General features: G+C 41.0%; 1 protein-coding gene across 1 annotated transcript in view; it reads right to left on the reverse strand.

The window, feature by feature from the left end:
• Positions 1 to 15,219, reverse strand: part of AGBL1 (ATP/GTP binding protein like 1) — a 503,271-nt gene that overhangs the window by 425,312 nt on the left and 62,740 nt on the right. Inside the window, 1 exon segment of the mRNA XM_036843717.1 lies at positions 2,405 to 2,442. Within this exon segment, the coding sequence (XP_036699612.1) occupies positions 2,405 to 2,442 (38 nt within the window).

The raw sequence follows: 15,219 nt of genomic DNA on the forward strand, positions 1-15,219 counted from the left end.
GATTTTTACACATGGTGTATCAGGACACTCAACTCTGAGCTTCAGGGGTGTGTGTGTATGGATAGAAAAATAAGTCAGCCATTCTCAGCTAGTGTAAACAGCTCTTTGCAGGAAACTGCTCTCAGCCAGAAGCCCCTTTCTCATCACTTTAGCAAAGCTAGATTGTAACTAACTTTTTTTTTGTATTTTTATTGGAATATAGTTGATTTACAATGTTGTGTTAGTTTCAGGTGCACAGCAAAGTGAATCAGTTATACATATACATATATCCGCACTTTTTAAATTCTTTTCCCATATAGGTCATTACAGATTATTGAGTAGAGTTCCCTGTGCTATACAGTAGGTCCTTATTAGTTATCTATTTTATATATAGTAGTGTGTATATGTCAATACCAATCTCCCAATTTATCCCTCCCCAACCCTTTTGCTGCTGGTAACCATAAGTTTGTCTTCTACATCTGTGACTCTATATCTCTTTTGTAAATAAGTTCGTTTGCACCATTTAACTAACTTTTAAATCAGGCACCCCAATTCTCTACCATCTCCGGCCCAAGTACACCTTTCAAATCTTTTAATCACACAATACCTTGCCTAACTCATCGGTTCTTTCCATGGATCAAAGAAGTAGAAATGAAGAATAAGTAACTAACAGATGACCAGATCTCTTCCCTAGCTTCCCCGTCAGTAATCTCCCCAACAGACTGTGTGACCAAACTGCATGAACAAGGTAACATCTTAGAGAAAGATCACCGGAAGTCTACAAGCCTGCATGCAGTGAGGGATGGTGATGATTCTGACCCCCTATCTCAATGACTAACTGAGATTACTTCCCTCCTTCCCTTTAAAAGTATCATGGACGAATCTTCAGAGGCCGTTCTGGGGGGAGCCTGAGTCTACCATCTCCCCAGATCGCCAGCATTCTGATTAAAGGCATCTTTCCTTTCTACCAACATTTGTGAGTATGTAATTGATTTTGTAAGCAGCAAGCAGCAGGACCCCCACCCCCTGCATTTGATAACACTAGCCGGGCTCTGTCCCCATGAAACAACAGGCCTCTACTGCCAAAGCTGCACAGGGAGGATACAGGAGAAAGCTACTTTCCTAAGGCACAGCACTCGCCGGCTGGCTTACCCAGCCGTTCTCAGTATCTTTACTTCCTGCAATCCAAGAACTTTCTCACCTTGCTTCCTCAAACACCTGGTGTTATAATCAGGTGAGCAGACAGAGTGAGCAGGTAAATAATGAAAACCCAGATGTCAAACCTGAGTCAAGTTCAGTATGGAGAATGAACTGTTCTCTTCCCATAACCCGCAGGTAACACTTTCTCCCCCCCTTTTATCTCGAGGGCTTCCTAACCCCTCACTCTTCACTCCCCCAACCTGCTCTAACAACCTTCACTCTCCCTGCAGGTCAGGCAGCTGTGGATAGACTTGTGTACTGTATCAAGTTCCAACAAAGCAAATGAATTCAAGCTTCAATTATTTTTTCAGTCTACAAAGGGAAGCACTATGTGATGTGACTCTTTCTCTGCACTTAGAGTTGACAGAGATATATGGTTGGGGGGAGAAGGTGTTTTGATTTTTATTTATTTATTTGTAAGTTTTATTAAAGTTCACCTATTACCCACATGCCTCGGGCTCCCTAAAGAGAAACAAATATCACAATTGAAGCAGCTGGTTTCCAAGGTGCCAAATTAAAATAGATGAAGAGGTAAGGAGGAGAAAAACATAAAAACATTAAGCTGAAACTTCTTCACTCCCAAGTGCATGGTGCCTTCTACTATATTGCACATATGAAATTGACTCCCAATGTAATTAGACCAGAGCTACAAGGCAAAAAAAAAAAAAAAAAATCTCAAATTATCCAGACTCCCAGAGCTATTCTTTTGCAATCACTCAAGTAACTGAGAAAAGAGCCAATATTTTAATATAAATTTGTTATCAGCATCTACACTGTCCAAGCAATTCCAACACCCCATCTGCCCAAGAACATAGTCACTAGCTGAGTTGTGAATCAAAGGCAAGAATCATGCTTCCCACCCACTGTCATAAACTTTTCTTCCATAGGACAATCCCACTGGAACCTGCAATTTATTCCAACAGTCCTTAAAAGCTGCTGGTCCAATTAGAAGGAGCTGGAGAGTTCCTCGGGTCTGCAGTAGACAACATACTCCAGTTAGAGTCAATTGTCTTGGCAGAATTATGAATGGCATCTCCACAGAGAGAGAGATTAACTCTCTTTGCAGCCCCGAGTTAGAACAGCCTTAATATCCTCCATCTCACCCCAAAGATCCAGGAATGGCTCTATTGCCTTCCAGGTTGAAAATGAGCCATGGAGACAGAAGAGCATCTTTCACTGAACTCAGAGGGGAAAGAAATAACCACGTTTCAAAATAGGCACTTACTGGATTTCAGCAATGCTGCCAGAACTTCAGTGGCTGCCCTGGGGAAAGAGAAAGAAAAGTGGAAAAGTCAATGCTCAATGGTCTTTTTGTCAGCCCATGGATCCCATAGCTGGCTGGCTCATTGCTGCCACCTAACTGCCCTATTATTAACCAGGTAGCAGGCATTCCATTGATTCTACTGCTGACCATTAAAGGGGCACAAATGTAGAAATCACGCTGAGTGAAGTGTCTGTCTTGCAAATGGGTCTCAGGAGTCCCTTCCTCTGCTGAAAGTCTCTTCCCCTCCCCATCTTGCCTCCCACCTTCCACCAACTTCCTCACGCTGTGCTCCTTCCAGCCAGAACTCTTACAGTCCCTTGATTTATACCTGGAAACCCTGGGGACTCTGGAGAATGGGTTGGGAGGGGGTGAGACTTGGAGGTTGAGTGAGTACAGCAGTGCACTGCAAACTTCTTGAAACACTCACGGCCCTGAGAACACACTAGGAAACATTCACACATTGGAAAGCGAAGCTGGTTCCTTAGGGTAAAAAATGGTTACATTGCATTTTCCTTCCAAATTCATTGTTTTCTTCCATGAAGGAATTTGACAGCTTTTGCAGTGAGGGGAGGCATATAGAATGAAAATGCATTTGGTTCAGGTCTTAGTGACCCTTTAGTCTACTCCCTGAGCCTGGGAAGGTCACACAAAGACCCACTTACAGGGCAGAGGAAAACTTCATGGCACTGAGGACACTGTGGGAGGGAGAATGTGTATTTTTTTTTTTATTAAAGAATAGAAGTATTCTGCACAGCCCTACTAACTTATCCTTAAGGCCTGTTAAACAGTGATATGTCCCCAGCACCCTTCTGAGAACTGGGGGAACAGGCCAAAGAGGCTAGATCACCCTTCCAAGATTACATAGACATGTGAGCAGAACTGGGGTCCCAAACCCAGGAATCTCACTTCCCATCTTTGCTTCCTCCACATCCATTGTTCTCCAGAATCTCTCTCAGTACTTTCTTTGCCCTGGTCTCTGCCCAGTTGATAAGGGACAATTCTCTTTGCAATATATTATTTACTATTGAGCAATAGAGCTGACAGTAAAAAAAAAATAATAATAATAACAAAGGAATGAATAAAAATAAACTAAAACAGAAAGTAGGCACTTGAAAACTTACTGCATCCCATAACCCACAAGGGAATCCTGCAAAGCAGTGGCCTGAAACTCACTGGTGCAAACCAATGTCTGGATGACCCCCAGCTCTGTGAGATCCAAACAACTGCAGGGCAGTCGTAAAGAACGCAAGGCTAGTTTTCACCGATAGACTACATCATTTCTCCTTCCCAACCACGATTTCCTCTAATCAACTTTCAGCTTCCTCAGCTACCCTCTTTTGTAACATGACATAGTGCTGTTGCAGGAAGGAGGACCTCTTCCAAGGCCCGAGAAGGGACCCCTTCTTGTCTAACACTTGGAAATGAATGTCCAAGGAGACAAAGTTGTCTCTTGCTGCGAGACAACTCATGCAAGTGGTTACCATAATGCCTGGCTAAGGCGGGCAGTTTCGGCCAATGGTTCCCTAACAGTGGGGCAACAGTGGATTTAAGAAAGGGCACTTTGAAGGTGTTGCTGGCAGCCCAAGCCAGTGTGGAAAATCTGTGAGCCACAGTGCAGAGGGCCTGGCTTGGGTTGGGACAAAATGAAAATCAGTACTTTGGGGAAAAGCAGAGTAGCCATACTGAGTTCATCAGAGGAGGTTAGCAGAGAAGAATGAAACCACAGAAGCAAGAAAAGAAAGAATGGGGATGTCCCAAGCAAAACATCTAACCAGGTCCTTAGATCACAGGCCAGGTCTTAGGGCAACTCTGCATTTCTGATTTGCATGGCACATTTGTTTGGGCGAGTTCACCATGGAGGTAGGGCTCTGTTAGATAATAGTTTTATGAGGGGTACACTGGTGGTGGGGAGGAACAGGCTGCAGGCAGGTTAGGAGGATCTGAGGTGACAGGGTCCCCAGCCAAAAGAGTGATGTAGAGGAAGAAGGAAGAGAGAGGGGTTAAAGGGAAGTTTAGAGTCCTGCTACTCAAAGCATGGGTCTCCCACCTGCAGCTTCATATTTCCTGAGAGCTAAATAGAAATGCAGACTCTCAAGCCCCATCTCTGTCCTGCTGAATCAGTACATTTATTCTAGCAGATAATTCACACGCACATTAACCTTTGAGAATAACTGGTTTAGAGGACAGGGTCAATCTGGCTCAGTTACTCTTTGATGTTGTGAGGAAAATTCAAGGTGACTCCCAGATCTCAACCCTCTAGAAGGTAGCTAATAGTATGATAACACAATAAATAAACATGAATCCAAACAGTGACATGATATAGCAGAAAATACATGGTAAGTGTCACATTAGTCAAAGATGGAAGAGAAGCAAGAAGAACTACAATCCTGCAGTCTGTGGAACAAAAACCACATTCACAGAAAGATAGACAAGATGAAAAGGCAGAGAGCTATGCATCAGATGAAGGAACAAGATAAAACCCCAGAAAAACAACTAAATGAAGTGGAGATAGGCAACCTTCCAGAAAAAGAATTCAGAATCATGATAGTGAAGATGATCCAGGACCTTGGAAAAAGAATGGAGGCAAAGGTTGAGAAGATGCAAGAAATGTTTAACAAAGATCCAGAAGAATTAAAAACAAACAAACAGAGATGAACAATACAATAAACGAAATGAAAAATACACTAGAAGGAATCAATAGCAGAATAACTGAGGCAGAAGAAAGGATAAGTGACCTGGAAGACAGAATGGTGGAATTCACTGATGCAGAACAGAATAAAGAAAAAAGAATGAAAAGAAATGAAGACAGCCTAAGAGAACTCTGGCTGTCAATGCAAAAACATTCGCATTATAGGGGTCCCAGAAGGAGAAGAGAGAGAGAAAGGACCCAAGAAAATACTTGAAGATATTATAGTCGAAAACATCCCTAACATGGGAAAGGAAATAGCCACCCAAGTCCAGGAAGTGCAGAGAGTCCCATACAGGATAAACCCAAGGAGAAACACGCTGAGACACATAATAATCAAACTGGCAAAATTAAAGACAAAGACAAAGACAAATTATTGAAAACAGCAAGGGAAAAACAACAAATAACATACAAGGGAACTCCCATAAGATTAAAAGCTGATTTCTCAGCAGAAACTCTACAAGCCAGAAGGGAGTGGTATGATATACTTAAAGTGATGAAAGGGAAGAACCTACAACCAAGATTGCTCAACACAGCAAGGATCTCATTCAGATTCGATGGAGAAATCAAAAGCTTTACAGACAAGCAAAAGCTAAGAGAATTCAGCACCACCAAAACAGCTCTACAACAACTGCTAAAGGAACTTTTCTAAGTGGGAAACACAAGAGAAGAAAAGGACCTACAAAAACAAACCCAAAACAATTGAGAAAATGGTCATAGGAACATACATAATGATAATCACCTGAAATGTGAATGGACTAAATGCTCCAACCAAAAGACACAGGCTTGCTGAATGGATACAAAACCAAGACCCATATATATGCTGTCTAGAAGAGACCCACTTCAGACCTAGGGACACATACAGACTGAAAGTGAGGGGATGGAAAAAGATATTCCATGCAAATGGAAATCAAAAGAAAGCTGGAGTAGCAATACTCATATCAGGTAAAATAGACTTTAAAATAAAGAATGTTACAAGAGACAAGGAAGGACACTACATAATGATCAAGGGATCAATCCAAGAAGAAGATATAACAATTATAAATATATACGCACCCAACATAGGAACACCTCAATACATAAGGCAACTGCTAACAGCTATAAAAGAGGAAATTGAAAGTAACACAATAATAGTGGGGGACTTTAACACCTCACTTACACCAATGGACAGATCATCCAAAATGAAAATAAATAAGGAAACAGAAGCTTTAAATGACACAATAGACCAGATAGATTTAACTGATATTTATAGGACATTCCATCCAAAAACAGCAGATTACACTTTCTTCTCAAGTGCACATGGAAAATTCTCCAGGATAGATCATATCTTGGGTCACAAATCAAGCCTCAGTAAATTTTAAAAAATTTAAATCATATCAAGCATCTTTTCTGACCAAAACGCTTTGAGATTAGAAATAAATTACAGGGGAAAAAACGTAAAAACACAGACATGGAGGCTAAGCAATACATTACTAAATAACCAAGAGATCACTGAAGAAATCAAAGAGGAAATTAAAAAATACCTAGAGACAAATGACAATGAAAACACAGTGATCCAAAACCTATGGGATGCAGCAAAAGCAGTTCTAAGAGGTAAGTTTATAGCTCTACAAGCCTACCTCAAGAAACAAGAAAAATCTCAAATAAACAACCTAACCTTACACCTAAAGGAACTAGAGAAAGAAGAACAAACAAAACCCAAGGTTAGCAGAAGGAAATAAATTATAAAGATCAGAGCAGAAATAAATGAAATAGAAACAAAGAAAACAATAGCAAAGATCAATAAAACTAACAGCTGGTAGTTTGAGAAGATAAACAAAATTGATAAGCCATTAGCCAGACTCATCAAGAAAAACAGGGAGAGGACTCAAATCAATAAAATCAGAAATGAAAAAGGAGAAGTTACAACAGACACTGCAGAAATACAAAGCATGTTAAGAGACTACTACAAGCAACACTATGCCAATAAAATGGACAACCTGGAAGAAATGGACAAATTCTTGGAGAGGTAAAACCTTCCAAGACTGAACCAGGAAGAAATAGAAAATATGAACAGACCAATCACAAGTAATGAAATTGAAACTGTGATTAAAAATCTTCCAACAAATAAAAGTCCAGGACCAGAGGGCTTCACAGGTGAATTCTACCAAACATTTAGAGAAGAGCTAACACCCATCCTTCTCAAACTCTTCCAAAAAATTGCAGAGGAAGGAACACTCCCTAACTCATTCTATGAGGCCACCATCACCCTGATACCAAAACCAGACAAAGATACTACAAAAAAAGAAAATTACAGACCAATATCACTGATGAATATAGATGCAAAAATCCGCAACAAAATATTAGCAAACAGAATCCAACAACACATTAAAAGGATCATACACCGTGATCAAGTGGGATTTATCCCAGGGATGGAAGGATTCTTCAATGTACACAAATCAATCAATGGGTACACCATATTAACAAGTTGAAGAATAAAAATCATATGATCATCTCAATAGATGCAGAAAAAGCTTTTGACAAAATTCAACACCCATTTATGATAAAAGCCCTGCAGAAAGTAGGCATAGAGGGAACCTACCTCAACATAATAAAGGCCATATACGACAAACCCACAGCAAACATCTTTCTCAATGGTGAAAAACTGAAACCATTTCCTCTAAGATCAGGAACGAGACAAGGATGTCCACTCTCACCACTATTATTAAACATAGTTTTGGAAGTCTTAGCCATGGCAATCATGGAAGAAAAAGAAATAAAAGGAATACAAATTGGAAAAGAAGAAGTAAAACTGTCACTGTTTGCAGATGACATGATACTATACATAGAGAATCCTAAGGATGTCACCAGAAAACTACTAGAGCTAATCAATGAATTTGGTAAAGTTGCAGGATACAAAATTAATTCACAGAAATCTCTTGCAATCCTATACACTAATGATGAAAAATCTGAAAGTGAAATTAAGGAAACACTCCCATTTACCACTGCAACACAAAGAATAAAATACCTAGGAATAAACCTACCTAGGGAGACAAAAGACCTTTGTATAGAAAACTGTAAGACACTGATGAAAGAAACTAAAGATGATACAAACAGATGGAGGGATATACCATGTTCTTGGATTGGAAGAATCAATATTGTGAAAATGACTATACTACCCAAGGCAATCTACAGATTCAATGCAATCCCTATCAAATTACCAATGGCATTTTTTAGAGAACTAGAACAAAAAATCTTAAAATCTGTATGGAGACACAAAACACCCTGACTAGCCAAAGCAGTCTTGAGGGAAAAAAACGCAGCTGGAGGAATCAGCCTCCCTGACTTCAGACTATACTACAAAGCTACAGGTATCAAGACAATACGGTACTGGCACAAAAACAGAAATATAGATCAATGGAACAGGATAGAAAGCCCAGAGATAAACCCACACACATATGGTCAACTAATGTATGACAAAGGAGGAAAGGATATACAATGGAGAAAAGACAGTCTCTTCAATAAGTGGTGCTGGGAAAACTGGACAGCTACATGTAAAAGAATGAAATTAGAACACTCCTTAACACTATGCACAAAAATAAACTCAAAATGGATTAGAGACCTAAATGTAAGACCGGACACTATAAAACTCTTAGACAAAAACATAGGAAGAACACTCTTAGACATAAATCACAGCAAGATCTTTTTTGATCCACCTCCTACAGTAATGGAAATAAAAACAAAAATAAACAAATGGGACCTAATGAAACTTCAAAGCTTTTGCACAGCACAGGAAATCATAAACCAGATGAAAAGACAACCCTCAGAATGGGAGAAAATATTTGCAAACGAATCAATGGACAAAGGATTAGTCTCCAAAATATATAAACAGCTCATGCAGCTCAATATTAAAAAAACAAACAACCCAATCCAAAATTGGACAGAAGACCTAAATAGACATTTCTCCAAAGAAGACATACAGATGGCCAAGAAGCACATGAAAAGCTACTCAACATCACTAATTATTAGAGAAATGCAAATCAAAACTACAATGAGGTATTACCTCACAGCAGTTAGAATGGGCATCATCAGAAAATCTACAAACAACAAATGCTGGAGAGGGTGTGAAGAAAAGGGTACCCTCTTGCACTGTTGGTGGGAATGTAAATTGATACAGCCACTATGGAGAACAGTATGGAGGTTCCTTAAAAAGCTAAGAATAGAATTACCACATGATCCAGCAATCCCACTACTGGGCATATACCCAGAGAAAACCATAATTCAAAAAGACACATGCATCCCAATGTTCATTGCAGCACTATTTACCATAGCCAGGTCATGGAAGCAACCTAAATGCCCATCAACAGACGAATGGATAAAGAAGATGTGGTACATATATACAATGAAATAATGCTCAGCCATAAAAAGGAACGAAATTGGTTCATTTGTTGAGACGTGGATGGATCTAGAGGCTGTTATACACAGTGAAGTAATTCAGAAAGAGAAAAACAAATATCGTATATTAACGCATATATGTGGAACCCAGAAAAATGGTACAGATGGACCGGTTTGCAGGGCAGAAATTGAGACACAGATGTAGAGAACAAATGTATGGACACTAAGCAGGGAAAGCAGCAGGGTGGTGGCTGTGGTGGTGGGATGAATTGGGAGATTGGGATTGACATGTATACACTGATGTGTATAAAATTGATGACTAATAAGAGCCTGCTGTATAAAAATATAAATAAAATTCAAACATTAAAAAGAAAAAGAAAATATAGTTGAGTATAAGTTAATGGAATAAATTAAAATCACTCAAATATCTCTCATCTAACTACTGTGAAACTCCAGAATGAATCTATTCATATCAACTCTAGGACCCCTTCAGACTGTTCTTTCAGCTGCAACTAGTGATCTTCCCAAGAACATCTGATTAAGGCACCCTCACATTGCTACTCCCATGCCCACTTTCCTCTTGGATAAAAATCCAAATCCTAAAACATGGTCTAGGAGACCCTACAAAGTCTGGCTCCTGTCACCTGCTCCAGCCTAGCTTCATACGACCCTCTTACTCTCTGTGGTTCTGCCCCTCTGGCCTTTCTCCAAGCTTTGGAACATGTTCCCATAACTTGTCCTTTGTCCTTGCTAATGACACAGCCTAAAATGCTCTAGACCTTCCCCTCCTCCTTCACATCCTAACTCAGTTGTCACTTCCTTAGGAAAGACTTCTGTGACCCCTAGCCTAGGTCCAGGTCCTCTAATTGGTGTGTTCATCCTTCACCACCTACCTTTTTTAATTGCTCAATTCAGTTTGTAATTCTTCACTCATTTCATGATTATTTAATTAATGTCTGTCTCCTTTTCCAGTCTGCAAACTCCAGAAAACAGAAAACATTTTGCTTTGCCTTATTCTACCCCTACCATTTAATAGTATTTGAATACAGAACACCATCGAATATTTGTTGAACCTTTTCCAAATATCAGGCCCTGGTCTAGGAGCTTTATATACACTGTCCATTCATTCAATAAATATTTACTGAGCACTTACTATGTGCTGGGATAAACTGATAAACCAAAGATTCTTGCACTCAAAACAGTTAGGGTGAAAGAAATAGTTAATAGGTAATCAGTATTTTTGAAGAATACATTAAATTAGCATTCTAAAATGTGGTCAGTGCTATGAGGGAAAAAAAAGAAAAGTATGAACAAGGTAAAGAGATAAGATGCACAGGGGTGGGTTGCAAGTTTGGCTAGAGTAGGCTTCATGGAGAAGGGAAACTCTGAGCAAAGGCATGAAGGAGCGAAGAAAGTTGCTATATGAATATCAGAAGGAAGCATGTTCAGACTCTCTAAAATGACAATAGGCCTGACCTGTTCAAGGAAGAGCAAGTTGGCCAGGGCTGCTGAAGCCAAAACAGATGAGAGGAGAGGAGTAGGAGCTGGGGTGAGGAGTAACAGGGAACTATTCATGTAGGGCCTGGTAAGCACTCTAAAGGCTTTCCCTTCACTCCAAGTGAGGGATTCACTACAGGATTTTGAGCAATGATCTAACATGTTTTAAGAAGATTTCTCTGACTGCTCTATTTTTCAAAAGAGAAAAGGACTCTAAGGAAGCAAGAGTAGAAACCAGAGACAGACCAGAGTAGAAAGCAGTAGAGAGCTTTGTGGAGCAAACCAAATACAACAATGAATAAAAAATGTTATAGACAATGGTCAAGTGGGATTTCTCCCAGGAATGCAGGGTTGGTTGAACATCTGAAAATCAACCAATGTAATAACCCACCATAATAATAAAATAAAGGATAAAAACCATATTATCATTTTAATTGACACAGAAAAAGCATTTGATAAAATCCATTACACTTTCATGATAAAAATACTCAACACACTAGGGATAGAAGACAACTTCCTCCACCTGATAAAGGGATCTACTTAAAACCAATAGTTAACATCATACTTAATGAAGAAAGGTGACTGAATGCTTTCCTTCTATGAATAGGAACAAAATAAGGATATCTATTTTCACCACCTCTGTTCAACATTGTACTGGAGGTTTTAACCAGGGCATTTAGGAAGGAGGGAACAAAGGAAGGAACGAAGGAAGGAACGAAGGAAGGAAGGAAGGGAGGGAGGGAGGGAGGAAGGAAAGGCATGCAGATTGGAAAAGAGGGAGTAAAACTATCTTATTTATAGATAGTTTGGTCTTGTACATAGAAAGTAAATGAATCCACTAAAGAACTATCAGAACTAATAAGTTCTGCAATCAATATTCAAAACTCAATTGTATTTCTGTAAACTAGCAATGAATAGTTCAAAAATGAGATTTAAAATGGCAATCTCACTTATAATGGCAGCAAAAGAATAAAATTCCTGGTAATAAATTTAATAAAAAGAAACTCAAGCCTTTTACACTGAAAGCTAGAAAACTCTGTTTTTAAAAAAATAAAGAAAATCTAAATGAATAGAAATCACCTAAATGTCAGCAGTCACCTAACTACTGCTATAGCCCCAAAACTGATGCATCCATATTCACTCTAGGTCCCTTCAAACTGTTCTTCAGGGTACAACTAGAGGGATCTTCTCAAGAAGAACGTGGATATGTTTTGAATTTGGAGATAACAGGATTTCTTGGCGACTTGCTATGAGAAGTAACATTAGATAACTTATTTCCCATAACAATTCCCATTTTATAGATGAAGGGACTATTCAAGGTAAATTAACCCATCTGAAGTAACATTAGAAAGCAGCAGAGCTGGAACTTCACCTCAACTCTGTCTGACCACAACATCTGGCAATTACGCCAGCCACCCAGCAGAACCTGGAGCACTGGGCTCAGTGATCTTTCCCATTCATTGCTAGTTTACAGAAATACAATTGATTTTTGAATATTGATCTTTTACCATGGTCACATTGCAGAACCTGTTTATTAGTTCTGATACTTTTTTAGTGGATTCATTGAGACTTTCTATATACAAGATGAAACCATCTATAAATAAGACAGTTTCCAGAAAAAAAAGAAGTAGATAGCCCTAGAATTTAACCCTAGATCCTCTCTAGAATTGGCCATGGGATGTGGAGTTGTAGCAGTAGAAACAGAAAGTGGAGGGAAAAGGAGTTATTTAAATAACAGGCGGATAAAGCAGCAGGACATTTAAAAGGGATAGAACACATTGCTTGCAGATCAGAGGCGCCCAGAATGCCATCTGGTACCATCCCAGCCTCCTGCCTGGCTGGAGAGGGAATAGGAGGATGGGTAAAAGCAGACACACACACACACACACACACACACACACCACACACACACACACACAGCCAATTACCAAGGAAAATGGATGACAAATGGATCTTACTAATCATTATTTTTTCAGAGACAGAGGAGAAAACAGAAATGGAAACTGAGATGGCTCCTACACAGTGAAAGAAAAGAAAAACCGTGGACATATGGTGCAAAGTTTGAACCAGATCCTGTGCCCAGCATGGAACTTGTCCATCTTATCCTGGGAAAAAAAGAAAAGAAAAAGTACCCTTCCCCCCAACTCTATCCAGATGCTGTCAAAGACATCCTGTGGGAATCATCATCAATCGTCGGAAGTTTTTACTAAAGAAATGGAAACCCAGACCTCAGACTGCTTTGGTTAGTAAAACTCAGTAGGGAGTGTGACAGAGGGGTGGCTACTGCCTGAGCCAGCGGACCAGGAGCATAGCACTGCAGTCAAGGCTGGGAGGACCCCACCCACCTGACTTTTCGTAAGCAGAAACTATGCAAAGGGGAGCTGGTTTTGAAGTACTTCCAAATCCATGGGCAATATCATCAAGACCAAGGACTCAGACAAAAGCTTTTCAATAATAGTAGAGGAATTTAACACCCTACTTATACCAATGGACAGATCATCCAAACAGAAAATAAATAAGGAAACACAAACTTTAAATGACACATTAGACCAGATGGACTTAATTGATATTTATAGGACATTCCATTGAAAAACAACAATTTCTTCTCAAGTGCACACAGAACATTCTCCAGGATAGACCACATCTTGGGTCAAATCAAGCCTCTGTAAATTTAAGAAAATTGAAATGATATCAAGCATCTTTTCTGACCACAGTGCTATGAGACTAGATATCAATTACAGGGGAAAAAAGAAAAGGCAAAAAATACAAACACATGGAGGCTAAACAATATGCTACTAAACAACCAATAGATCACTGAAGAAATCAAAGAGGAAAGCAAAAAATACCTAGAAACAAATGACAATGAAAACATGATGACCCAAAGCCTATGGGATGCAGCAAAAGCAGTTCTAAGAGAGAAGTTTATAGCAATACCATCCTACCTTAAGAAACAAGAGAGAGGTCTGGGCAAGATGGTGGAAGATTAAGACGTGGAGATCACCTTCCTCCCACAGATACATCAGAAATACATCTACACGTGGAACTGCTCCTATAGAACACACACTGAACACTGGCAGAAGACGTCAGACCTCCCAAGAGGCAAGAAACTCCCCACGTACCTGGGTAGGGCAAAAGAAAAAAGAAATAACAGAGACAAAGAATAGGGACGGGACCTGCACCAGTGAGAGGGAGCTGTGAAGGAGGAAAGGTTTCCACACACTAGGAAGCCCCTTTGCAGGCGGAGACTGCGGGTGGCGGAGGGGGGAAGCTTCGGAGCCACGGAGGAGAGCGCAGCCACAGGGGTGCGGAGGGCAAAGCAGAGAGATTCCCGCACAGAGGATCGGTGCCGAGCAGCACTCACCAGCCTGAGAGGCTTGTCTGCTCACCCGCTGGGGCGGGTGGGGGCTGGAAGCTGAGGCTTGGGCTTCGGAGGTCAGACCCCAGGGAGAGGACTGGGGTTGGCGGCGTGAACACAGCCTGAAGGGGGCTAGTGCACCACAGCTAGCAGGGAGGGAGTCCGGGAAAAGGTCTGGAGCTGCCGAAGAGGCAAGAGACTTTTTCTTGCCTCTTTGTTTCCTGGTGCGCGAGGAGAGGGGATTCAGAGTGCCACCTAAACGAACTCCAGAGACGGGCGCGAGCTGCGGCTATCAGTGTGGACCCCAGAGACCGGCATGAAACGCTAAGGCTGCTGCTGCCGCCACCAAGAAGCCTGTGTGCGAGCACAGGTAACTATCCATACTGCCCCTCCCGGGAGCCTGCGCAGCGCGCCACCGCCAGGCTCCCGTGATCCAGGGACAATTTCCCTGGGAGAACGCACGGTGCACCTAAGGCTGGTGCAACGTCACGCTGGCCGCTGCCGCCGCAGGCTCTCCCCACCTCCTCTGTACCCCTCCCTCCCCCCGCCTGAGTGAGCCAGCGCCCCCGAAGCAGCTGCTCCTTTAACCCCGTCCTGTCTGAGCGAAGAACAGACGCCCTCAGGCGACGTACATGCAGAGGCGGGTCCAAATCCAAAGCTGAACCCTGGGAGCTGTGGGAACAAAGAGAAAGGGAAATTTCTTCCAGCAGCCTCAGAAGCAGCGGATTAAAGCTCCACAAACAACTTGATGTACCTGCATCTGTTGAATACCTGAATAGACAACCAATCATCCCAAATTGAGGAGGTGGACTTTGGGAGCAGGATATATTAATTTTTCCCCTTTTCCTTTTTTTGTGAGTGTAT

The sequence above is a fragment of the Balaenoptera musculus genome, chromosome 2 (genome assembly GCF_009873245.2).
Source record: "Balaenoptera musculus isolate JJ_BM4_2016_0621 chromosome 2, mBalMus1.pri.v3, whole genome shotgun sequence".
Classification (NCBI taxonomy): Eukaryota; Metazoa; Chordata; class Mammalia; order Artiodactyla; family Balaenopteridae; genus Balaenoptera; species Balaenoptera musculus.